The sequence below is a fragment of the Phoxinus phoxinus genome (genome assembly GCF_949152265.1).
Source record: "Phoxinus phoxinus genome assembly, chromosome: 5".
In the NCBI taxonomy this organism is placed as follows: Eukaryota; Metazoa; Chordata; class Actinopteri; order Cypriniformes; family Leuciscidae; genus Phoxinus; species Phoxinus phoxinus.
In genome coordinates this window covers 14,979,872-15,007,762 of record NC_136880.1, presented here as the reverse complement: position 1 = coordinate 15,007,762, position 27,891 = coordinate 14,979,872, and the positions used below count along the sequence as shown (strand labels likewise).

The 27,891-nt window shown below is 38.2% G+C and overlaps 1 protein-coding gene across 4 annotated transcripts in view; it reads left to right on the top strand.

Annotated features, from left to right (window-relative positions):
• The first annotated feature begins 1,231 nt into the window (after window positions 1-1,231).
• fgf12a (fibroblast growth factor 12a) overlaps window positions 1,232-27,891 on the top strand; it is a 79,986-nt gene continuing 53,326 nt past the window's right edge. Inside the window, exon 1 of one of the 4 annotated variants that reach the window (XM_079614284.1) lies at window positions 1,232-1,384. In XM_079614284.1, coding sequence (XP_079470410.1) covers window positions 1,366-1,384 — 19 coding nt within the window. In that variant the 5' untranslated portion in view covers window positions 1,232-1,365. Of the gene's footprint in view, window positions 1,385-26,080; window positions 26,998-27,891 lie in introns of those variants that run through there. The other 3 variants (XM_079614283.1, XM_079614281.1, XM_079614282.1) reach the window with 3 other exon arrangements.

The following is a 27,891-nucleotide window of genomic DNA, read 5'->3' as shown; positions in this document are numbered from 1 at the left end:
CATCTAGTTCTTTTTTTAACAGCTGAGGTAACATAAGCCGTTATTCCCCTGTCCCTGTAAACCGCTGATGCTGCCGTTCTTCGCAGTTTGATCAATGAGATCATTACAATTATAGCATTCACATACATAAAGGGAAAATATGAATGTTTAGTGAATAAAGAAGGTGCAACATATTTTGCAGGGCTGTGTGACATTCAGGATTGAACCGAGAAGGTCTTTTAAAATCAATTTCTGAGGTGGAAAACTGGATATAAAATTGTAATTTGAATGTAACGAATTAAAATGGAACGAATTCATATCTCAATATAATCCATAGATTCAAATAGCAATATTTATTTGTGTATAGCAAAATTAAAATGTATGAGTAAAATCTAGCTATAATTTAATGAATGTATAATTAAATTATGCGATTATCCATTAATATCAATTGTGTAACATTACTGAACAGTTTAAAGACATAAGCCTATTGAGGGAAAATATATTCTACATATCAAGGAAAAAATACGCATAATTAGTCAAATGAACAACGTTATAATTCCAGATTTGTGGAAAAATGTGAATGGCTGTGTTGAATTTAATTTCCAATTCAACATCCAACGCATTAATTCGCTATTTTGAAATTCTGAACTCTGAATATGTCACTTATTCGGTAACACTTTACAATAAGGTTCATTAGTTAACATTAGTTAATGTATTAAGTTAATACATACTATTAACTATGAGGAACACATTTGTCACAGTATTTATTAATCTTTGTTAATGTTAGTTAAAAAAAATACATTGGTTCATTGTTTGTATGTTAGCTCACAGTGCATTAACTAATGTTAACAAATACAACCTTTTATTTTAATAACGTATTAGTAAATTATTAACTTAATATTAAGATTATTAAATGCTGTAGAAGTGCAGTTCATTATTAGTTCATGTTAACGAATGTAATTAACTAATGAACCTTATTGTAAAGGGTTACCACTTATTTAAACATTTGCTTGGTTGCATTCAGTTAAACAAGCTAATTATAACCAGAAGCAGTGACTGTGCTGTGGTAATGATTATTCACTCTTGGCAGCCACAAAAACAAAGCGTTTCAGCACCACATAAAGTGAACAGCTCCGTCGACATGCAATTCGTTATTCTCTCTTTCTCTGTTTCTTGAACACACGTTCATGCACGAGTACAGTGCACTCCCGCCCTGTGTGTCCGGGACACAAACTCTCTCATACTCATTCATCAATAGCGCTGTGTAAAGACTGCTCTGTGCTGCTCGACTACTGCGAGGTTCAGCACACCGTACTGTCTCTGCCCTTTACGCATCCCGCAACTACAGCTGCAGCCACGAGAGATCCCTCCAAAACACCGCGCGACATGGATAAAGGCGATAAAGGTAAGAAACTTCCAGAGGCACGGACGTGTTTATTATCGCGCCGGGATAGAGTGAATGCGCTTTAGGGGTGTTCGGGGAAAGTGGACTGCGGAAGTGTGCTGAGCTCAATGCAGTATTCGGACTTTAAAGCTTAGCGAACTGCAAAAGATCCGGCGCATGTGGACATTCTGTTAGCATGGGATGATTTTTAACGCTGTGTAGTTGGTGTTGAGTGGGTAGATCAGATGACATATGAACATTGAGAGTGTGTGCCAAGATATACTGTACAGGCAGCGGCTGCTTTCCTTTTCCTCCTGTGCTGATGCTGAGCAAATCAAAATCCTGTAAACACACCACATCCACGCAAAGCACAAAACTCATGTTTCGTTACTCGAATTAACTATAAGTTGACTTTTTTTGTTTTGTTCCATAGTGGGATATTTCATAAATTTGAAAAAGAGCTTGTGTGACTTTTTGTGTGAATTTATTTCTGTCAAGCAGGGGCCGGGCCAGCTGCTCCTGTAAAAAGTGCTGGTTGCCCCTTTTTGGGAGACATGAATGTGTGATGTGGATTTTGTGGCACTGAGCCCGCCGTTCAGCACGCCAGCATCCAAGCAAAAAAAAAAAAAGAAACTCTCTCCATCACCATGTGCACTGCAATGTTGTTGAGTGATTTTAGACGATAATCCACTATCAGATCATGTTAAATCAAAAGGTGCTGAATGCACACACAAGGTGAACGTGTAGTGATGTTAAACTGGCATATTACTTCCGCGTTGTGAGCGTTTTGTTCTTACACTTTGACTGACTCCTTGTCAAAACGGGGAAGGTGGGGATAGAAACGCTGTGTACATTCACAGTGTAAAGGTTTTCTTAGCTTCATTAATCCTGAAATCTTTCTGCTGACCTACACATCTTTTCTGTTTGTCCATCGTTTTTTTTCCATGAAGAAGTGCACTCCATCCTCTCCATCCTTGCTGCCTTAATATAGTTATCTCTATAAAGTTCTCTCTATAATATAGTTCTCTCTCTCTCTCATCTCTTCGATCCCTTCTCTTTATCCAACAACAATATTCATTATTCCTAATCCAACATAATTTTATCATCTATCTATCTATCTATCTATCTATCTATCTATCTATCTATCTATCTATCTATCTATCTATCTATCTATCTATCTATCTATCTATCTATCTATCTATCTATCTATCATCTATCTATCTATCTATCTATCTATCTATCTATCTATCTATCTATCTATCTATCTATCTATCTATATATCTATCTATCTATCTATCTGCTATCTATCTAAAGGATCAGTTGAAAAGTCTGTCATTAATTACTCACCTAATGTTGTTCCAAACCTGCAAGACTTGCATTCATCTTCAGAACAAAAATGAAGATTTTTTTATAAAAATCTGGGCTATTTCTGTCCCTCCATTGAGAGCTGCGCAACTTCCACTTTTGATGCTTGAAAAGGAGAAAAAAAGGAGAAAAAAAGGAGAAAAAAGGAGAAAAAAGGAGAAAAAAGGAGAAACATTTTCTGATATTTTGATCACTTTATATGATGAACAGATTTGATTCAGGCTTTTATTCACATATAATCATTGATCAGCGAAAATAAAAAGAAGCTCAACCGAACCTGCTTGATGCGCGAAAACAAACCTATTGCTGAAGCTCAAACATGATGCGTGACACGAGAATGAACCTCATTGGTTCTTGCAGAAGCTCAAACATGATGCGTAACACGAGAATGAACCTCATTGGTTCTTGCAGAAGCTCAAACATGATGCGTAACACGAGAATTAACCTCATTGGTTCTTGCAGAAGCTCAAACATGATGCGTAACACGAGAATCAACCTCATTGGTTCTTTGATGAAGCTCAAACCCGCTACCAAATGTGTCAAGTAACAAAGTACAAACACTTCATTACCTTACTTAAGTAGAAATTTGGGGTATGTAGCCTATACTTTTACTGGAGTAATTATTTTTCAGCCGACTTTTTACTTCTTCTACTTCTACTCCTTACATTTTACAGTTTTTCTGTCGCTTTGGTACTTTTCTCGAATCATCCTCGACATTTGCAAAACAGAAAGTGCATTTCTCAAAACAATTCGTACAAATAGCAAAACACCATTACCTGCAAAAGCCAGTCTCTTGCTCATAATCCTCAGTTCATCTCTCAAAAGTAAATATCCGTGTCGATGAACATGTCAGTGCCATCAGAAGGACAAGTCCTTGTGTCAGTGTGTACGGGTAAGACAGTCACACTGCTTAGTCATGTTGTCAATATAGCGTGTCTGGAGGAATGTTCTGATGTAAACTATGGCTTAAGTTTTGATGACATTGAAATGGTCTTCTGTATGCCAAAAAATGTATTTCAAAGTGCAAATTTACACACTACTGTACGTGAGTTATTGATTGAAAGAGACTGGATAGGATTCACAGTTACACTTTTAGTGGGCTGACAAAAAAACAAGGCAGAACTTTGCTTTTGCATGCAGCACTGTATACAGTATTATGCTCGTCCATTTACTGTACGTAAGGGTTCACGAGATGCAACTTTGAGCTATTTCAGAGAACTGGTTTCTCATTGTTTGATCTACATTCTCTTCATTAGTGAAAGTCAACATTCACCTGCACAATTCATCAATTCATGGCACATTTACAAAAAGTCTAATAGTATAAAATATGCTTGACAGTTTATGACAACTCAACCATTTTGCATTTAATGACTTATACGATGAACTAATGACTAGATGTTTCGAGGGGTAAGACTATTGCACAGAGAACTATTTACAGTAATACATGTTGAGCAACATGGCATTAGCAACTGATAATGTAGGAACCCGCAGACAATTGTACATTATCAATTGCATGAATGTACCAAAGCAATCGCAACTTGTTCAAAAGTTTTGAGAATTTGATTTCTGATCTGAGAAATGCACCAAAGCGACTGAGAAGAACTGTAAAAATAGCCTTGTTACTCCTATTTCATTCCGGCTTGTTTTCATTCCAGCTTTGCATTTAACAAACAACAAAAAAATAATCCTATCCAGATAAATTGCGCCATCCGGAGAGAGTGAATTTGATTGTGTTTAGATGAGAAGTATAAACATATACCATGACACCCTATTTTTTGTACGCGACCCATCAACACAAACACGTGCACATGACACAACTCACACTCCAGCAAGGACATAGCCTGGAGTCGCGACTTTGAGATCTTGAAGAACTCTTTGTGTCATGTTGTGCGTAACTGATGTCGATCCCGATGTAGATTACCCTGTTGTTGTACATACAGGATTGAGTCCAAACTGTTTGTTACATCTTCTAGTTAAATGTGACATTGTTGCCATTAGCTACAGAATTGAGCATAGTACTGTACATACTAGGAAGGTATCAATCAGGATTATGAGTTATTTTGTATTTGTATTTTTTTATTAATCATTCATTTTGACAGCACTAAAGTTTATTGTATATAGACAAGCAGACAAGGGTAATTGTTACTAAGCCTGTCCTGGGTACACCCATTTTCGGGAACACTTTATAATAACTGCACGCTATTAATCATTCATTAAGCATCAGTAAACAGTTCATTCATAATTGATTAAGCATTAATAGACATTAATAAGCAGTTTATAAATACAACTATAAATGCTTTATACTTTATTTAAAAGCATATCTATAATGTGTTTAATAAATGTATTGTCATACTTTATTAATGGTCAATTTATAATTTCTAAATGAAGCATTATTTACAAACCAGTTATTTGGGAGTTGTCAGTGGTTCATAAGATCACTTAGAGAGTGTAAGTAAATGTGGTTAATGCAGGTAGTTATAAAGTATTTAGTAGTGGTCAGATAACTATTTTTGTGAGTGTGATCTAAAGTGTGGACTATTTATGTCTTGTAAAGCATTTATAAAGGAGATTTAAAGGCTCAGTTATCTTCTAAACTTCTAACACAACACAGTGATACAGAACATAGAAATATTAACAGCCTTTAAATCTCCTTTGTAAATGCTTTACAAAGCATGATAGTCCTTACTTTAGATGAGCTCACAACAATAGTTAACTGACCACGACTAAAGGCTTTATAACTACCTGAATTAAGCCTGAATTACAGTAGAAATACATGTTAATAAAGCATTTACTAACACACTAAGTAACTATTACTATATGTCTGAATAATAAGATGTATGAATGTACATTTAAATAGTTTATTAATCATTTACTTACACTTTCTAAGTGATAATATGAACCACTGACAACTCCCAAATAACTGGTGTGTAAATAATGCTATTTAGAAATGATACATTGATCATTAATAAAGTGTGAAAATACAATTATTAAACTTTACAGATATGCTTTCAAATAAAGTATAAAGCTTTTATAGCTGTATTTAAAAACTGCTTATTAATGTCTATCAATGCTTTATAAATAATGAATTATGAATTAACTGTTTACTAATGCTTAACTAATTATTAATAGCGTGCTGTTATTATAAAGTGTTACCGAGTTATCTTGTCCGTTGCCCTCAGATTCCTTGGATGTACATTTACATTCCAATAAAGGTTATTGATAACATGCCTCTGAAGTTTGACTTTTTGCACCATTACAATACGTATAGGCTATAGTCATCATATCTTCCGCTCCATGAAACACCTGTTAAAGGAGAACTCCGGTCAATTTTAACGTTGAGCTAATTTTTTAGTAAATTTGGAGTGCTGTCAATACAGAGAACAACGACAAAAATCGGTGTTGCCTACACCGTGTTATCCTCTTTTTAAAATTTGCACCCTGTTGACTTGAATGGGGCACGTTTTAAACCTGCTTTTAGCCTCTTAACATCCTTGATGTGTCATACAAGTGCCCAGCCATGTTGAGTGATTCCTTCAGAGTGAACACGAGTGAGTCTGACTGCAGTAGATGTGAAAGATATGAATAAAAATGATGTTATATCAGCCAGCGCACATACCTGTATTTACATCCTGTTTTCGGTCGAAGTCCACAGTAATCGATTGTTGAGTTCACGCGCGTGATCATTGGTAACTAATCCTATGCGCGTGAACTCGACAATCGACTACTTTGGACTTCGACCGAAAACAGGAACTAAATACAGGTATGTGCGCTGGCTGAAATAACTCATTTTTATTCATATCTTTCACATCTACTGCAGTCAGATTCACTCGTGTTCACTCTGAAGGAATCACTCAACATGGCTGGGCACTTGTAATGACACATCAAGGATGATAAGAGAAATAAAAGCAGGTTTAAAACGTGCCCCATTCAAGTCAATAGGGTGCAAATTTTAAAAAAGGATAACACGGTGTAGGCAACACCGATTTTTGTCGTTGTTCTCTGTATTGACAGCACTCCAAATTTACTAAAAATTGAGCTCAATGTTAAAATTGACCGGAGTTCTCCTTTAATGCTCAGTAATACACATTATGGTTCTTTAATGTATTTGCATTGTACTAAAATGCGTTCATTTTCAATGAGCATATATGCGGCTGAAACAGGTAGTCTAGTGCATCCCAAATTCTTCAACATTAACATTTTAATATAACATTATAGTTATTATGGCCTTTAGAAAAAAACATTTTGAGGAGGTGGGGCACTATAGGCCCCTGTGGCTTTTTTCCTTAATGGCATTTTTTTCACTTTTATACTTTAAGTAGTTTTGAAACCAGTACTTTTACACTTTTACACTTGAGTAAAAAGCTTGAGTTAATACTTCAACTATTACAGAAGTCTTTTTAAACTCTAGTATCTATACTTCTACCTGAGTAATGAATGTGAATACTTTTGACACCTCTGCTCGCTGCGTAACACGAGAATGAACCTCATTGGTTCTTGCAAAAACTGCGTAACACGAGAATGAACCTCATTGGTTCTTGCAAAAACTGCGTAACACGAGAATGAACCTCATTGGTTCTTGCTGAAGCTCAAATGTGAGGTCATTGGTTCTCGCACGTCAAGCGAACATGCTGAGCTTCCGTTGACCAATACTGATGTGTGAGTTGAAGAATGTTTAGTGAATAAAAGCCTAAATTCAATCTGTTCATCATATAACGTGATCGAGTCTCTTCAGAAAATTTGGACTAAACCGCTCTATTCACACGGATGAGTTTTACGATCTCTTTATGAACTTTTTCAAGCGTCAAAGTGTTAGTTGCGCAGCTGTCAGTGGAGGGACAGAAAGCGCTCAGATTTCATCAAAAAATATCTTCATTTCTGTTCTGAAGATGAACGAAGGTCATATGTGTTTGGGACGACATGAGGGCGAGTAATTAATGACAGGATTTACATTTTGGTTGAACTTTCCCTTTAATAGAATTATATGTATTGTACTTATGGAATTATAGATTTAGTTTCATACATACAGGATTCATACTTATACTGTGCGGTAGATGTGAAAGGCAAAAGGCATTTTCTTGCTTCACATTTGTAAGGCCTCGTGGCAAAAAGACTGTCCCGAAGCGCTCAGTGTGGACAAGTGAGGCATGGTCAGATGAAACTTTGCCCTGTTAGCAGGAAATGATCCTCTCAATAGCACAACGTGACTCTCTCCTGAGCCGCCTGTCCTTTACTTGTTCTCTTCATGCTTTTTCCAATCCTGTTCTCTATTCTTCGCCCTGGGTTTGGCGATGGATGGAGTTCTTCTGCTGCAGAGAACACACAACTCTGCTGCGTATAGTCACGCACGCAGCAAAGCGCTTTATTCTCCGGCTTGCTTGTTTTTAGCACATTTTGTCAGTCATTAGGAAGTCCAGATTACAAAAACTATTTAGAAACATCTAACAATTTGAAACCGGCTGTGAGAAAGTTAGCTTTCTACAAAGTTATTTTAGTTTATACATGAACACCTTATAAACACTTGCAAGGATTTACAGTTTGGAGGTCGCAAGCGCTCTATTGTGTGTTTCTATTACTCTCAACTGTGCAAGTTGTTGGACACGGTGTTTGTATATTAGGTTGCTGTGAATTCTAGAATCTACAACATATAAACTATGCTTCTTGGAATTAATAGATGGGATTTTTTTTTTGTTTTAAATGGATTCTAAAGCTTTCTTTACATTTGATTCTATAACTCATTCCGGTATAATATATGTATGGCTTCATGTGTATGAATTTGCTGTAACATGCAGAAGGTTTGCAGCTTGATAACCAGCAAATGACTCTGTGTACAAGTGTCAATAATTTTAACAACAATAATTATTTGTTATTTTTTTCATGTTTTTAAAAGAAGTATTTTCTGCTCTTAAGGCTTTTGTAACATTATAACTGTCCTCACTGTCACTTTTGATCAATTTAATGCATCCTTGCTGAATAAAAGTATTAATTTCTTTCTTACTTACCGCAAACTTTTGAACGGTAGTGTTCAATGTTACAAAAGTTTTGTATTTCAGGGAAATGCTGTTCTTTTCAGCTTTCTATTCATCAAAGATTCCTAAAAAAAATGAGGAATGTTTCTTGAGCAGCAAATCAGCGTATTATATTAGAATGATTTCTGAAGGATCATGTGACACTGAAGACTGGAGTAATGATGCTGGGAATTCAGCTTTATCATTAGGAATAAATCATGTATTCAATGTATTCAAATAGAAAACAGTTCTTTGAAATTGTAAAAAAAAGAAATCACAATATTTCTGTATTTTTTATTACTAAATGCATCCTTGGTGAGCAGAAGAGATTTCTTTCAAAAACATTAAAAAAAATAGTTTTTAGCCGGTCTTCCATTTGTACCACCTGTGTTATTGCCTTTACATTTTACAGTAACAAACAGATTTGAATAGTTTAGGCAGGTACATTTAAATGTAATGATATTACAATTTTTATGATGATGTTCTGGCAATCACAGCTGTGTGTGTGTGTGTGTGTGTGTGTGTGTGTGTGTGTGTGTGTGTGTGTGTGTGTGTGTGTGTGTGTGTGTGTGTGTATGTGTGTGTGTGTGTGTGTGTGTGTGTGTGTGTGTGTGTGTGTGTGTGTGTGTGTGTGTGTGTGGTAGTAATACCAGTATTTTTTTAACCTTTTGAGGGCATTGTTTGATCCCAGGAGAAAAAAACGCTTATAAACCACACTATTTTTTATTTTATTTTATTTTTTTTGAAGTAAAAAATGCAGAAAGTTTTCTTACAACACCTTGTGCAAGATTTCAACTTTTGATAAATAGTTTCAAAACTGTAAGGATTAATAAACCATCTGCAAGGGATTGTGTTTTGAATTTGCCAAATTGCCATGGTGATATTGAATAAACAGTCCACCTAGTTTTGATAATCACCTAAGCTACTCGGTTACACACACACACACACACACACACACACCGTGTCCTACAGCGTCCTCTAGCGCACGGACCAGCTCAAGGCAGGTGCGAAACTTCTTGACCATGCGCTAAAAAAAAAATCCTTGTCTTTAAATGTAGGCTTCATCTGACGTAGGCTTTACGCCTCTCTCCGGCTCCCCGTGGACACGGAACAATTGGCGTTGTAATCCAGCTATCTGTGCCTCCGGCTGCCCCGTAACGCATGCAACATGCACAGCGCGCGTGACCTCATCGGCGGCCGCTCTGTCACTCATCACTGCAGCTGAACTTTCTCTCATTTCGAGACCGAGACATGTGCACATTACCCTAACGTCCTTGCGCTGCGCATCTGGAGCTAAATATGCTAAAGCGAGTACTCACTAGTCTACCGGCAAAGAAGCAGCAGGATGCACTCAAGATGCCTCGCTCGAGACTGTCTTCCTTTGCCCTCTGCTATTTTTGATGCTCCGAACACTGTATAGCCACCCGAGGGGCTCACACTACAGTCAACCTCTGTTGTGATCCTGTGCTCGTTTGCGTGGATTGACGAGGGACCCCACACCAACTCAAGTCAATGAGGATTCTGAGGCTCTTCCTGAAGAAAGGAGCGCATATGCTGCAGTGTCTCTGTGGACAACGATCGGAGCCGACCACAACCACCAGCGGTGAGACATTTAGCCGTGCATGCTCTCAGTTGAGCGATGAAAAACGCTCTCATTGGCCGCTGGCGCTGGTGAGCACATCTTCCGTGTCTGCGGTATACTATGCGCTCCCACTCCACGCATTTGTGCTAACTTGTTTTGTGAGGGGCTCATGCGACTTTCTTGCGACCACTCATGTCATTCCATCTCACATCTTATGACCACGAAACGCATCTCCATCATGGTCACGAGCGGAAGCGCTTTAGTGGCGAAATCCGTGTCAAGGACATTTCTTTATGGGTACCGGGAACAAAGAAAGCAGGGTGAATGTAGGAAACTATTGATGCATATGCAGCAAATGCGGTCAGCGAGGCTATACGGCAGACAGACAGACACGTGCCCGAGCTCGTTTGAGGTGAGATGAGCTTTCTAAAGGAAAGAGCGCGAGTGTCCTCCAGGACAGGGAACTTCAGCACCCCGGACAGCGACTCGATTCCGCATCGCTCCCAACTCTGGCTCCTCTGAGTGCCACCTCCTCCAGAGAGGAGCCCGCGCGTCTCACCGCACATTTCAGACCACCAGGAGGCCCGTGCTTCTGATCATTTTATGTAACGTGTGTTACAAGTTTCATGAGAGTATTTCATAATCAGCCCATTTGTCCTTTCTCTTTCTCTATGGAAGACAAATGGATGTGACACCCTTATAGTCTCACTTTCTCATTCACTTTCATTGTATGAAGCACCGAAAGTGAATGGTCACCGAGGAAGTCACCCGGTCCAACATCTTCCATTGTGTTCCACTGAAGAGATACGATATTTGGAAAGACATTATAGAATGAGCTAATTATTTAGCGATCGCTTTAAAGGGATATTTCACCCGAAAATTAAAATTAGCCCATGATTTACTCACACTCAAGTCATCAGGTGCATATGACAATCGGAGTTATATTTAAAAATATCCTGGCTCTTCCAAGCTTTATAATGGCAGTGAATGGCTGTTTCTGTTTTGAAGTCCATAAAAGTGCATCTATCCATGATAAAAGTGCATCTATCCATGATAAAAGTGCATCTATCCATCATAAAAGTGCATCTATCCATGATAAAAGTGCATCTATCCATGATAAAAGTGCATCTATCCATCATAAAAGTGCATCTATCCATGATAAAGTGCATCTATCCATGATAAAAGTGCATCTATCCGTCATAAAAGTGCATCTATCCATCATAAAAGTGCATCTATCCATGATAAAAGTGCATCTATCCATCATAAAAGCGCATCTATCCGGAATCCGTATGTTCGTTTGGCTGAAAGCTAGTTATTTTACTTTATAAAGTTTTAAATATTAATATTTTTCTCCAACAAACGCTTCACTTCAGAAGGCTTTTATTAACCCCCCGGAGCAGTGTGGAGCACTTTTATGATGGATAGATGCACTTTTATGATGGATAGATACACTTTTATCATGGATAGATACACTTTTATGATGGATAGATGTACTTTTATGACGGATAGATGCACTTTTATGATGGATAGATGCACTTTTATGACAGATAGATGCACTTTTATGATGGATAGATGCACTTTTATGACAGATAGATGCACTTTTATGATGGATAGATGCACTTTTATGATGGATAGATGTACTTTTGTGATGGATAGATGCACTTTTATGATGGATAGATGTACTTTTGTGATGGATAGATGCACTTTTATGATGGATAGATGCACTTTTATGATGGATAGATGCACTTTTGTGATGGATAGATGCACTTTTATGATGGATAGATGTACTTTTATGATGGATAGATGCACTTTTATGATGGATAGATGCACTTTTATCATGGATAGATGCACTTTTATGATGGATAGATGCACTTTTATCATGGATAGATGCACTTTTATGATGGATAGATGCACTTTTATCATGGATAGATGCACTTTTATCATGTATAGATGCACTTTTATGATGGATAGATGCACTTTTAAGATGGATAGATCATAAACAAGACAAGACTTCAAGACTTCAAAACAGAAACGGCTATTCACTGCAATTTTAAAGCTTGGAAGAGCCAGAACATTTTTTTATATTACTCCGATTGTATTCGTCTGAAAGAAGAATGTCATACACCTATGATCACTTGAGGGTGAGACAATCATGGGCTAATTTTCATTTTTGGGTGAACTATCCCTTTAAGGACTGTACAACATCCTAATTCTGTGCAGGTACTTATTAAAATAAGAAATATAAAGTTGCATTAATCAGAGATTTATTTGAACTGCTTGTAAACAAACGGGGAATTATATATAATTTCCACACAGACTAACTAATATACAGAGCATTTACAAATCTATGCAGCCACAGAGTGCGCTTAACTATGTTATGCTGCTGCTGTGCAATCCTTCACTTCATTAGATTTGACAAGCTTTTGCTGACCTATACACCTTTTCTGTTTATCCATTCTTCTGCAGGCAACTCAATTGTGCACAGAAGATCAGTTCTATTCAGCCGTGCTGCAACACATATTTTTATACTTCAAATTAATTGTTTCTTTTTGGCATATTTTAGTAGTTAATCCATTAACACAGTAAAATCTAAATGGGTAGGTCACCCAAAAAATTCTGTCATTATTTACATCATTGACTTAGAATTGGATCCATAGTATGGGAAAAAGATACTATGGAAGTGAATGGGGCCCATTAACTGTCTGGTTACCAGCATTCTTCAAAATATCTTCTTTTGTGTTCAGCAGAAGAAAGAGATTCATACAGGTTTGAAACAACTTGTGGGTGAGTAAATTATGACAGAATTTTTATTTTGGGGTGAACTATCCCTTGAAATGCACAAATTTGATTTCAGAAATGTCTCTTGTAGTAAAAAAAACTAAAAAAGTGTAAAAAATCTTAGATTTAAGCAACAGTGCTCATCTCACTCACATCAAAACCCGATCAAACCGCACAAGAAACAAAAACAATATTATTATTATTTATATTAAAATGCAGTATTATATTAATTTTAAAAAGTTACAATAAATTTACGAAGTTAAAGTTAAACTAAATGTTTCGTTGTCCCTCCCACATCAAAATGTGTTTGTCACAGCTAAAGCTGGATATATTCGTAGCACCATACTTTAAAACACTCAAAAAGACACAAATCACTCTCAAAAAACACGGACAGAACAACCAACTTTATTTAAAGGCACAAATACGGAACAAAGACTTAAAACAAACTCAATATATATTAACTCAAACCAATCAATTAAACAATAAACAGGTGCAGTGTCGTAACCAAACAATAAGTCCCAAGGAAACAAATACAAACAAAGGAAACAGAAAAAACAACTCAATAGTCAAATCAAAGTCAAACCAAACATGACCGTTTCAGGTAAAATTATGATTTAAAATGTATTACAAGCAATTTGACGATGTACATATTAATTATTTGAAAGTCTTGGTGATGTATATTGTTATGTACGGTACACGTGTTATTATAGGCCAGGCCCAAGCAACACTGTTTTATCAAATATGTCACAGCAGGGCTCCTTTCCATTGCTCTGTCCACTGCGGGCCCTGAATGTAGATCACTGCTCTACTGGCCTGTTGACCAGCCAAGTCAAGTCTCCTTTATTTATATAGCGCTCTTTACAATACAGACAGTTTCAAAGCAGCTTCACAGAGATAACAGGAAAATAACGCAACAAAGTTTGTTTCTGCTGTACAGTAGATCTAGGAGAAAATAGCGTTAAGTGATCAAGTTAATTTTTTTTGTAAAAAAAGTTTTTCATTTATATCTATAGCCACTCTGGAGAAAACAGTGATGTCATCGTCCAGCTCAGTTCAGTTCTTATATAATGGTGTCAATGCAGGCAGATCAATAATATTGCTGAATATTAAATGTCCCTCGACTAAGCCAGCCAAAAGCCAAATGCGACAAAGGCGACGGTGGCAAGGAACCAAAACTCCATCAGTGGCAGAATGGAGTGAGTGTGTGTGCGTGTGTGTGTGTGTGTGTGTGTGTGTGTGTGTGCCTGCTTAATATGATGTGTTGACGTGATTTCCACTGAAAGCTAAGGCGGGACACATTGAATGGGTCCTCCCCCTTTTCAAATAGCCAATAGCGTTTAGTTTACACAGGTTCAATTCTAGAGAGCATTTGATTGGACAGAAGATGTGACGAGAAGCTGAAGTCCGCAGTGATGTCATAAAAATCTCTGATCCATTTATGCGGAAGTGAGAGACTGTAAGTTTTGAATGCTTTGAATCTCCTAAATGCGAATTTTGTCATTGTTTTGGAGCACACCAGCTTATTCATAACCTTAAGACTAACATATTCATTCAAATAAATAACATTTTGATTTCAGGGGGCCTTTAATATGAAATGCATTGCAGAAATGTGTAATATATCTCAACAAAACAAAACAAAACAACTTAAATTATATTTATATGTTAACTCGCCATATCTAGATTTAAAATGAAGACTTGTCCCTCTGGGTCAGATGAGCATTAATAATTAAATTACTTCCTCGAAGTGACCATTGCATGTTGCCTTCGCTAGCGGACGTGTGGGAGAGCCCTTTGTGAAGGGATTCGGTTGATCACTTTCCTTTGGAAAATATAAATGGCGTCCCCTTCCCGAAGTGGGTGCAAGAATTCGCCCCATGTGTTCATGGTCATGTGACCCAGTGTGGAGAGTCCTCACGGTTAATTTTGAAGCCAGATAGCAGGAGAGTTCGGGTTAAGGTTTACACAGAACAATTCAAGTTGTTTTGTTCTGTTTGTGATATTTGAAGTGATATGAAGTTTAAAGAGGTTTCATAGGTAATAAATGAGTTTAACAGTAGATATATTAGCTGGTGTTTACAGTTGAGAGATTAAAGTTGAGAGCAGAGTAGGAACACACATATATAAAGGCATATTAAAGGGCACCTATTATGGAATTTTGAAATTTACCTTTCATGTAGTGTGTAACATAGATCTAAGTGAACAAAAACATCCTGCAAAGTTTGAAATATGAAAGTGCACCGTATATAAAGTTATTGTCTTTCAAAAGTAAGAGTCGACTCTGAGTCATTTTTATGAATCGTTTGAAGACCGAAGCTTTTTCTCTTAATAGATGACGTCAACTTGTCAAGTTATTTGAATACGATACGCCCACTTATTGCGCTCCAAGGCCAGGGGAAAATATCAGGGCGACGAGACGCTGTGTTCTGAAGTGCGACTCAAAAGCCAACTTTTTACATCTGCCCAAGGAGGAGCATTTGAAGACTAAGTGGCTACAATTCACATATACAACTATACCACAGAAGTATAGTCCGAGCCTTGCGCTTTGCTCGCGCCATTTTGAAGACTATTGCTTTACCAACTTAAATGCAATCAAACTTGGATTCTGATATTGAAGGAAGGTTCAGTTCTAAGTGTATTTGCATCAGCTTCCTCCTCCGTATCACAACCTGTAAGTGTTATTAATCATTTTTTGCTTTTATATTTTATGTAGCATGCTTAATAATTATTTTGTTTGTTGTGTAAGCACCGTTTAGCTTCTAGGTCTTCAATGACAATTGTATTGAGATATGTGAAGTGTTTGTCGTTGTTTTCGGAGTTGTCTTAAAGAATAGAGTAATACCTCGTAGTAACGTAACTACATTTAATTTTTTTTATTTTTGTAAAAACGTTATGTTTATGCATCGGCTAATGCAAACAAAGACTGATTGTGCTTTTACAATATGAACTCTGGGCTATGCTCGCTAACATAACATTACATGCTTTATCTTATTTTTAGTTTTTTACTACAAACTACACAGCAGTGGACTATAATCATTATTATAACACAATTTAATTGATAAAAGCATCATTGTACTCCGTGTTAAACAATAAGTATTATCTCTGTAAACACTGCTGGGTCATCTGACCAATCAACGCAGATTAGCGTCGCGCAAAGGAGGGGTTTGGAAAAATGAGTCGTTGAACGATTCATTTGGGAGTCGGTGAGCAAATCAGGTAAAAATAAATGCATATTATACGACAACAAAAGTGTTTTTTGTCATTGCATGCACGTAAAACTGTTGTTGGGGACTCCCAAAACAACATTAGGAACATTTTAAATGTCATAATAGGTGCCCTTTAAAAACGATATTGTTGTCGAATTATAGTATATAAAATAAGTTATGAAATAATAGTCATAAAATAATTATGTTATCAGCAAAAATTATGTTGCAAGAACAACAAAGGGGGTGATGAACCCCCAATGCTGCATTGTCATGGTAATTTCAAGTAAAGATAAATAAAAAAAACTTTTTGGAGTGAGATGCTCACTTCCTATTGGATTTCGCCCTAGATGTCTCCCTAATCCAACACACCTGCTTCAGCTCATCAGATCAATTGCTATATGGGATTTTATATGGGTATTTTGGGTATCATTCAACATTAGAGCCCCTCTAGCCTGGCAAGCCAGACTTACATCAAGATGTTTAGTCTGGCAACTCTCCATAGACGCGGCTTAATCCGAGGGGCGGGATAAACGGTTGTCTCTCAAAATCCCTCTGCACGCAATAGGATAGCGCTACAACCAACCAGAGCAACGAAGAAGGTGACGTAGTCAGAGCGGCAAAGATCCGGTCCAGCAAAACTCCGAACACTTCTTCCTTTTTTAAGAATAACTTAAGTGCCGTTCTTTGCTCTTTTCTTAAAGAAAAACGTAACTCCAAGTCCTCCAGAGTCGTGGCCAAAGCCGATTCGAAAGACCGCTGTTCTCCATCCGCAGCCGCCATTCTTTGTTTTCAAGTGGCAGCCGTCGCAACTCTGTCGTCATATGTTAAGCCCGCCCCCGCCTACTCTATACACGACGTGATTGGCCTGACCCAATTTAGGTTTTTGCAGCTAGAAGGTCTATGGAGAGTTGCTAGACTGCCCTGGCTGCAAAATACATTTTGCTGCCGCTAGGGTGCGTCTAGATTTCTAGGCTCCTCCCCCTCCGCTACGAAATTAAAGCCGCGACAGTCGGTGCATGAAGTGTCCAGCATTACACACTATTTTAAGGATCTAAGCGCATGGTCTCAAGCGTATGGCCCAAGTGCACTTAGGTCGTGTCCAAATCCACTTTTGCTAGTTTAACGACGGGACAAATGGTCGGCGCTCCCGGCGCATGGTCTAAAAGGGTTGTCCCTCTTCTCTTAATGAGTAATGGGTGTGTTTTGGGCATACGCGTGAAATTAACCAATCAGAGTCTCATCTCCCATTCCCTTTAAAAGCCAGTTGCGCTCGCGCCATGGCGGATTCGCTATTAACATGACGAAATTTGCAAGCGGAAAAACTGAACGCTTCTTTAGCGTGGAAACGGATCTGCTCGTGCGCGAGGTTAAAGCGTTAAACCGTAAATCTACGGGACAAAGTGTACGTGCGCTGTGGACCCGCCTATAAGCACACTAACACGCTCTTTAAATAACAAAAAAATATTGCGCCATGACTTTAGACCAGGTTTCAGTTGGTCAATGGCTCAGTCTATTTCTGTTGCCTCAAAATAGCAACACACCAACAATGCGCCTGAACACACCTCGTTTTCAGACCAGCCGCCCATGGGCGCACAAATGGGCGCAAATGCATTTGCTATTTAAACAACACACGCAGGACGTGAAAATGATAACTGCGTCGGGCTGAAACTAGCAAAAAACACTTGGTTCGCGCCTGCCGCTGCATTGCGCCGTGTGTATGATAGGGCCCTTTGTTTTTGTTTTCGGTTTATTTAGTGCATCATGTGGGTATTTAAAGTGTACCAAAGTCTGCAGTGTTGGGGGTACTTCAGTGCCAGGTTTAGAAAACAACACATTTAAATGAATCTAATTTGTTTTAGATATTGCACATCCATTCCTTATTATATGGAATGTCACTTTGCACATTTGGTTAAATATATCTTTTTCAGAGTGTCTATACACACTAAGTGCATAAAAAGCCCGCCTTGTTGGCAGAGACTATTAACAGTAACTCCACCCCCAGTGTTTGGTGGGGCAGATGAAGACAGGAGCGCCTGTGGCCTGCCAGCAGCGGTGGTGTCGGAGGAAGGTGCAATGCAGATACTTCTGACACCATTGACCCGAGTTCAAGTCTTCTGCCTTTCCCATCGTACATCAGATTGGAAAGGCATTTGTTTTCAATAAATATAAAGAAAATATGTAAAAAGCGTACATAAAAAAGTGTATGTACTTAAGTACGTAATAATTAAATAATCATTAGGCACTTTAATTGTATTGTAAAAAGCGCTATATAAATAAAGGTTGACTTTAATTCCACTTTTCACACATTTTCTTCACATTTATTGAAAATAAATTAACTTACAATAATAAACTATTTGCACCTCAGTATTTTAGTACATTATAAAAGAGTATGCAATAATAACATATCAAATGATTATTTTTATTAAATAAACGCCGCCTTATTGGGACAATAAAGTCAGCTAGCTTGTTGCCTATATTTTTGTCTTCGCCATACCTTTAATTATCCCAAAAATATCCAAAAGTCTCATATAATGAGATATAATACACGTAATACACTACACTTCTTTTGGTTTTGTGCACAACCTGATGGTCGTGTTATCCCAGCATGATTTGGGAATGTCCACCTGTGTGCTTCAGTGCGAACAAGAGCATCTGACCGTCTCTACAAAAGAGGTCATGTGGTCATTAATGTGCTTATTTCAATAGTGACTTGCAAAACGGTGCAGCAACTTAATGATTTATTATTAATTTTACATTAATACAAGTTTTGTTTTACATTTTTCCAAATCATAAAGCTTTCAGGCTTAAATGTGCAACCTTTGGACTGTATTGTATTTATGTATATCTTCTGGTCAAAAGTGGGAAAAACTATATTTTTGATCATTTGTGTAGCATCCACATCTTACTGCACCCATTTCATGTGAATGCTTCTCCTTGGCCAGGGGCATGTGGTGAGCAAAATGTGCTGATTTAACACTTTGTGTTACCCAGGGATGCCTCGCGCCTCAGGTTTAGATTGCTTAAGGCCCCATGACTAAACTGGGTTTTGAAACCAGGACAGCATTTCTCAGGAGCATGTTCAGGAGCCATCATGCACAGACCACCATATCTGCCAGATGTAATGAGTTATCACTCCTCCCTTCAATTTCTTCATATGTCTTGGGAGAGTTTAAAATATGTGTACCATAATTATTTTCATTTATTTATTTGTGGTGCTTGTGAGGCAAAGCATCAACTATTGTTATTCCTTATACTTATAATTATCTCTTCTGGACAAAACTTCCGAGCGTAAGTCTGGTTGTCAAAGGCCCATGAATGAGGTGCCAAACCGACTGGTTTATTGAGGAGTCGTGTGCTATGACTTCTCCGCTGTGCGATCGATAAAACGAAAAAGTGGGCCAAAAAATCCCATAGACTCACATTGACAGAATATTCATGAATTTGAATCTCAACTGTCAAATTCGCGTCTCTCTCTCTCTCTCTCTCTCTCTCTCTCTCTCTCTCTCTCTCTCTCTCTCTCTCTCTCTCTCTCTCTCTCTCTCTCTCTTTCTCTCTCTCTCTCTCTCTCTCTCTCGCTCTCTCTCTCATTTGACTATTTTATCAAGCAGCCAATGAGCAATGACCAAAAATCTTCATAGCCACATTGAAAACATTTACAGCACTAGCAACCACAAACCACTGGGAGATGTATGGATTAGAACATCATAGAGACACGTGAGTTCAGCTCTTTTGATTTGGGCCATTAGTTTAACCCTGCTAACTGTCTGACCAGGCCCTAGCAACCATTTAGAGCTCCCTAGCAATCCTATAACATAATAAATAAGCCATTTCAGCACTGGAACATTATACAGACTTTGGCTCGGTTCTCTTGCTGTGACTTGCATCACTGTGTCTAGCACCAATCACATTTTCTTCAGAAAAATGTACATTGCCATTCAAAAGTTTTGTATCGGTAAGATTTTTTATGTTTTTAAAAGAAGTGTCTTCTGCTCACCAAGGCTGCATTTACTGTATTTGATTAAAGAAATACACGTAATATTGTTTACAGTAATATTATGACAATTTAAAATAACTGTTTTCTATTTTATTCCTGTGATCAAAGTTGAATTCTCAGCATCATTATTCCAGTCTTTTATTCCAGTCTTCAGTGTCACATGATCCTTCAGAAATCAGTCTAATATGCGGATTTGATGCTCAAAAAACATGCATTATTATTATCACTGTTGAAAACAGTTGTGTAAAAACATTTTTCAGGATTCTTCGATGAATAGAAAGAACAGCATTTATCTGAAATATAATCTATTGTAACATTATAAATGTCTTTACTGTAACCTTCTGTACTGTAACTTGATGAATAAAGGTATTGATATATTTTATTTATTTCCTCAAAAATTTTTAATTAAACTTTTGAACAGTATGTATAATGTTACAAAAGCTTTCTATTTCAGATAAATGTTCTTTTGAACTTTCTATTCATCAAAGAATCCTGAAATAAATATGTAAACAACTGTTTTCAACATTGATAATAATAATGAATGTTTTTTGAGCATCAAATCCGCATATTATTCTGATTTCTGAAGGATCATGTGACACTGAAGACTGGAGTAATGATGCTGAAAATCCAGCTTTGATCATAGGAATAAATTACACTTTACTATATATTCACATAAAAAACAGCTATTCTAATTTGTAATATTTGTAATGTTATATATTTTTTTTTATCAAATACAGTAAATGCACATTGGTGAGCAGAAGACACTTCTTTTAAGAATATAAAAAATCTTACCGATCCAAAACTTTTGACTTAGTAGTGTCTAGTTATTATTATTATTATTATGTTTAGGGCATTCCTGAACATGTGACAGTATACTTGACTAATGCTGTTAAAACACTTCAGCATATTGACCTGCTTGCTCTGTGCGCTCTGCATCATGGCGTTGATGTGTACATGTTATGCAGTGGGCATAAAAGCATTAGCAATAAAAGTGGTTTGATAGTGTTAAGGCGTAGTGCTGGCTCAGCTTATGGAAATGCATAATACAGCACACTCTCATCACAATAAAAGCTGATAGGTTGATGAGAGACGCCTCGTGCGTTTTCACACTGCGAACACTAGGTGTCGATCTTGGACTGGTGCTTTGTATCTCTCAGTTTGATTGTGGAATAGCAAGGCTTGATTCCTGTAATAATGCCTGCATGCCTAAGTTAAGCGATTCTTGGTTATCTTTATTCTTTATTATGCTGTGGTCGGTTATATCTCAGTTCTGCAGATGGTTCAATTTGTAATTCAGAATTTGTGCATCGATCACATGGTGAGTTCATATCTTGAGTTGTTACATCTCTTGAAATGCCACACACTTTGTTCAGCTGGAAGAAACTCAAACCATATATTACAAGTGTCATTTGGATGTTGTTTTTGCTTTAACTTATCAGAAATGAACTGGAAATTCATTGTTTGTTGCATTTCAGCAAAGGCACTTACTTGGAAACACATACAAAGCGTTTGACGCATTATATTCATATTCAAATAGGGATGTGAGTGTTATATAACTGAGCACAATTCGCAGAACACTAATGGATTTCGGTTGTAGGCGCATCGTCATGGTCTGTTGAGTAAACCTGTCCTGAACACTTGCTAGTTTACAAGTTTTTGGGCAGTATTTTTGTAGTTCTGGAATTGCACGAGGAGCTCTCCTCTCCTGAGGTAATAAAAACAGCAGAGACTGTGACAAACGTCATGTACCATTCTGTCTCAAGAGCAGCTTTTGTGTCAGAGATTAATGAAAACAAAATGCTACGTGTCATCCGTTCAGAAATAGAGGTACTTCCAACTAATAGGGTACATGTGACAACAACACCATTGTAAATCTTCTCATCCATGACTTGCTTCCATTACATTAAACAGTTTCAGTCATTTATGGTAATTTATATTACACAAGGCTTATATCCCATCTTCTAATTTCATAAGCAGGTTCTCTATGGTATTTGAGGAATGGGTTATTCAGACCAAGTACCGATAAAATAAAGCACATCAAAGTGCCGCTGTACTTGAACGGCGTTGTGTTAAGCCCGTGTTGATGCAAGGAGAAGGCTGGAAGTGAATTCTCAGTCCCACATTAAATTTGGAGGAGGATGAAAGAGCTCACTCCCCAAGCAGAGTGAATCTTTAATGCTGCTTTTTCGCAAGAGGAAAAAGGATTTTCGTGTCCGATCCACGTGATCCACCCACTCAGCGCCCGCAATGTCGGAAACCAGTGTATACCCCTACATGAGGACATGAAACCAGACAGCCTATCAATTATCACTTTTGTAGGGTCACGTGTCATGAAGTTCAATGATTTCACAGCTTTGAGATGTTCTAGTTTACTGAAAAGGTCAAAGCTACACTGTGTCATTTTTTAAGTTGATTCTTAGTTCTATAATTACTTCTAACTACTAATCAAGTATTCTCGTAAGCCTAGAATCTGCCATTTATAATACATACGGGTGAGCTGCTCGAATGGCGGAAGCCATGTTGCGCCTCCATCTTGAAAATACATTAGCCAAAGAGGGACATACCTGGAAATTCAAGCTTCGCCTTTCGCGTTTTTTTACACTCAGTGGCGCCGTGACGAATGCGAGCGGGAGATTACTCGCGACTGCTGGCAGATTTGAAATATTACGGCCACCGTAGGAGTTAAAACGCCCTCGGGATGGGAAGGGCTAGAAAGTAATATTCAGTTGGTAGTCATAAGATTTCACTGCTAGATGGGAGTAATTCCTACACAGTGTAGCTTTAAAGATTATTTTTGTTTTCAATGTTTGCTTTGTTCGCCTAAAACACATTGGTAAAAGGTTCGGAAATGACGATTCACAAACAGTCTTGTCAACCAGTATCATTAATTATTTCTGCATTACAAATATTCAAATTATCACAGAAGTAGGCTACTGGAATAAAAGTGTGCACAACGTTTTTTACCAATTGTGCAGAGCAGTGGGTCCCAGGACTGGAGTTGAGAACCACTGCTGTATGAGAACTTATCTCTTCAGTGACGCACAGTCAAAGCGTGACATAAAAGCAGCATTGTGGCGTTATAATTGCAATAGTTAGATATGGCTTTGTCTCAAAAGGGGATGTATTGTGTGATTGCATTAATTTCTAAAGTAGAACATCTCTACAAGCTTGCTAACGTGTTACTAGTATTCTGCAGCAGTACAGCCTTAACACATTTCTACATCAGTGTTTTCTTATGTTATCAGTGCTACTTGTCAGTGTGTGTGTGTGTGTGTATATCATAAACTGAACTCATGAACAACTCTTACGAGCAGCTGATTGGTTCTCTTAAGGCCGGCCACTTTGGCCAATCGATCTGTTTGTTCTATCCACATAACATATTTACAGTGTTGGGGAAGCTACTCTGAAACTGTAGTTTGACAAGCTACAAGCTACTCGTAAGTTAAAGTAGTTAAACTACAGTCAAGCTACCCTTTTGGAAAAGTAGTTAGCTACACTACAAGTTACTATCAAAAAGTAGCTAGCTACATTGAAACTACTTTGATTTTTTTGAACAACGTATATTATAAATAACTGAATAAGTGTTAGAGGAATGTTTTAAGTAAAATATTTAGTGTTTAAAACAATGCAATACAATTATGATTTCAAAGAGTATTGTTTTATTACACACTACACTCAAATATATCAGACTGTTTGTCAAAAGTGCAAAATTGCAACAAATATGAACTTGGACAAATAAGGCCATGGGTAATTAACATTAGTTGTTTGTTTCTCCATCCTCCAAATCTGCCGCCACGTCTTGCTCCATCATGGATAATATGGGTGTGTCAACCCACTTCTGTACGTCAGTGAACTGATTAAACAACAGGTGGCGGTAATGGCAAAAAATGGCTCTTTGAGGGGATCCGGATCTTGGCGATCTGTTTTTGGCTCTTTTTAAATATTTACCAGTAGTCAGTTTTAAGAAGCCAGCTTGGGGAAATCTCAGTTTAGCCTGGAAATAATCACTGGGAGGAATGATGAGGTGAGATTTGTAGTCAAATAATTAAAACTCAGATATCACACAGCAATATCTGAGTTTGAATTATTCTGAAATATTGATTATTACCTCATTTGTCATGTGTGGCCATAGGGTCGCACAACATCCCTCTGCTTAGACAGTGACATCACTATTTTGGATGTACCAAAGTGTGTGTATGTGTAAAGCTACGTTGACTATGTTATTCATACCTACTCACAAATAAACATCAAAAACAAAGCCGGCTGCAATGAATTTCTGTGCAAAACAGCTTTTACTACAAACACTTCCACACAAGAACATTTTGATAGAAAACAAAAAATATTGAAAGTTTTAAATATATACTGTAGATAAAATTTGAATAAATAAAATGGAACACAACTATCATCACACAACACCCCTGCGCTGGGTGCGCCCCTCCCCCTATTACTGTTCTGTCTCGCGGAGGAGCTCATTTGTGTGCATCTGCGAAACACGCATAGGAAAAAAAGAACGACAGAAAGAACGGCTCCCCTCCAGCCGCGACTCGGCTCCCATCGTTCATGTTTATGAGCCGTTCAAAAGAATTTGTTCGTTCGCGAACGTCACTCTAAAAGAAGAATAATATCCTCCTGGCATCGCGCTGATTCGCGCCGGCTCGACAAAACGCAATGTAGCTTTTGCTCGCGCTACACCGCTACTTGCTGCAAAAAGTAGTTAGCTACTGGAAAAGCTACACTGTTTAAAGAGCAACTGAGTTACTGCCAAGCTACTGAAAAATGTAGTTAAGTTAGTAGCGTTGCTACTTGTAGTTAACTACTCCCCAACACTGCATATTTATTTCTGTCCCGAACCCGCTCAACTAGAATTTTTCTAGCCCTCCACCTTCCCCAGCACCACCTGCCTAGATCGGATAGGGGTTTCTCCGTACTTTCCTCGCAGCAGCACGCATTCTGTTCGTTGTATTTACAGTATGTACATGTTTCGGCAGTAGCCGTCACTTGTACAGCAGCAGCAGCGTAGCAGATCGAGTCCGCCAACACTAAACATTTCATTCTTATCAATAAATGCTGTTTAAATATATTCCGAGGGTTGTCATTATTGAAATATAGGATATGCGTACATCTAATCAAACACTAGTCTCACAGTGTCTCACTGAAGAGCTAAGGTCTTCTACAGCACTGGGTTTGAGAGGGTATTCATAAGAGAGGGTAATCAGTAAGCTGGCTGCATTCCCGGCTTTTTTTCCCAGACGGGATAGCAGTTTGGAAATTTAGTAGGCCATTTTTGTACAACAGTTAATGGATGAAAATGACATACTCGTGTGAAAAAGTGATTGCAGTGTGGGCGGTTAATGGATTGGATCAGCCAAACCTTAATATTAAAGGCTGCCACATTAGCACCGAACACACTGAACAATTACAACAGTGACAAACAGGAAGGTGATCTTTATCATCAGTGTGTTTTTAATAAACAGATGGACGGAGGGATACATTCACCTCATATTTGGCAATGAGAGGCAATGACAAGCAGCATTTGAATTGAAATTGTTCATTGTCACGGGATTTGTCACGTTCAAACATAATGAACCAGAGGTGACCATCTGTTGGACACACTCCTCTGCCACCCCATTAATGTCTTTTATCTCCTTTGCTAGCGCACTCTCTTTTACCGTTACAAATTCCTCATCCAAACCTCAATCACGTATGATTGCGTAGAGAGAGAGAGAGAGAGAGAGAGAGAGAGAGAGAGAGAGAGAGAGAGAGAGAGAGAGAGACTACCAAAGCCCATTCACTGTCTCACTGTGAGTGTACCACAGGCAGCACTAGTCTCGATTTTACATTTTTACATCTAACATTCCCTTGAATGGCTTCGCAAGGATTCGCACAGTTCTCGTTGTGCTGGACACTTGACCTTTAAATTACAATTCGTTTTGAGCATAATAAGAAATTTCGACGTGAGGAACAATGCGATGAACTCGACCAGAAGAACTATGAAGAGCTGTAAAATCATTTGGAGAGCGTTCAGTGAAGTTGTCACTCATACACCACTATAGTGGCTGAGAACGCGCGTTCTTGTGCCATGGGCTCCGTTTATTTTCAGTATTCATGCAAAGTTATGTGGAATGAACTGGACATGTGAATCATGTAGCAGTCGCTTGGAGGTGGAATCACGCGTCTGCTGTCTCGGCACCTGGAATACCTGCGTGACAGGTTATACGTTCACATAGGACGTCTTTTTAATTGATCTATTTATTTTTTATTTTTGCATCTAAGATGGAGAGCGCGAAAAATGTGCTTTATACAGCCTAATCTGAGTAGATCGTCTGAGAAGAAGATGAGATTTCAGTCCTAATTAACAGGATCCTCTGGATTTTTATTTAATTTTTTTTTTTTTTTTGCAGGGAATCGGAATGAAATCTGTCTGAATTGAATTCAGTAGGCTATCGTTTTATACATTATTCCCAGTTATTGCGTTAACAGCTGCACGCGCTCGTTTCACTGACTGCTCGAGATGGCTGCGATCGCCAGTTCTCTGATCCGACAGAAACGCCAGGCGCGGGAATCCAACAGCGAGCGGGTCTCTACCTCCAAACGACGCCCCAGTCCCAGCAAAGACCCCCGCTCTATCTGCGAGCGACATTTCCTCGGGGTCTTCAGTAAAGTCCGCTTCTGCAGCGGCAAGAAAAGACCTGTTCGCCGGCGACCAGGTCAGTGCTGGATGCTTTTAAAAGACTACAGCCCCCACCCGAAGCCTCTACCGCAGTCTACAGATCCGCTGGAGGAACATATATCCTCCACTGTAATCTATTGCAATGCAAACCCTCCCCCCAAATCCCACCTGTTTCATAGCTCAAGTGTTGTCTATCGGTATTCAATCACCAAACGATTTGCCATCTTAACAATCTGAATGTACAAATCGTTTTATGTTTATATATATGATATACATATATATGTTTTATTGATGTCATTATTACTGTTATCGATTAATTCAATGGTTGTCATTTTGATCAGAGGCTGTGCAATTGTTAAAAAGATCCATTTCTGCAAGAATGCATTTGACAAGTTTGCCCGTTATGTAGTGCAACAATGCAATTTTGTAATAGCTCGAATCCAGTGGCACTGCAGTGCACCAGGGCTTTCTTAGATGAAATGTTAAGTGGTAAATGTTTCCCCGATGAAAAATCCAGCAAACTGGCAAATGTGTTTTGGAATATGACAGAGCCAATCTTGAACCAGTAACAAACCAGCTACCAGTTTGTTGAGCTGGATTTTCAGCTGAAACCACAAACACGTTTACCAGCTGAAGCTGTATTTTCCAACAGGGACTGCTTTACTGCAGTGTAGGGAGGGATTGTACAGTTAGTTTTATTGATGGACATGGTCTCACTGCCCACTGAACCACGCTATCGTCCTTTTTCGGCTCACGGAAAACAGCACGAAGCGTGTGAAACGATAAAAAAAAAACTACACAGCTTTCCTCTCTTCCTCCTCCTCCTCCTCCTCCTCAAAAAAAAAAAAACCCTTTTCATGATGTAGGACAAGCGCATACCCTCTTCCCAAAATATGTTCAGTTATTTGACGGCTGTTGCTGTAGAATCTGT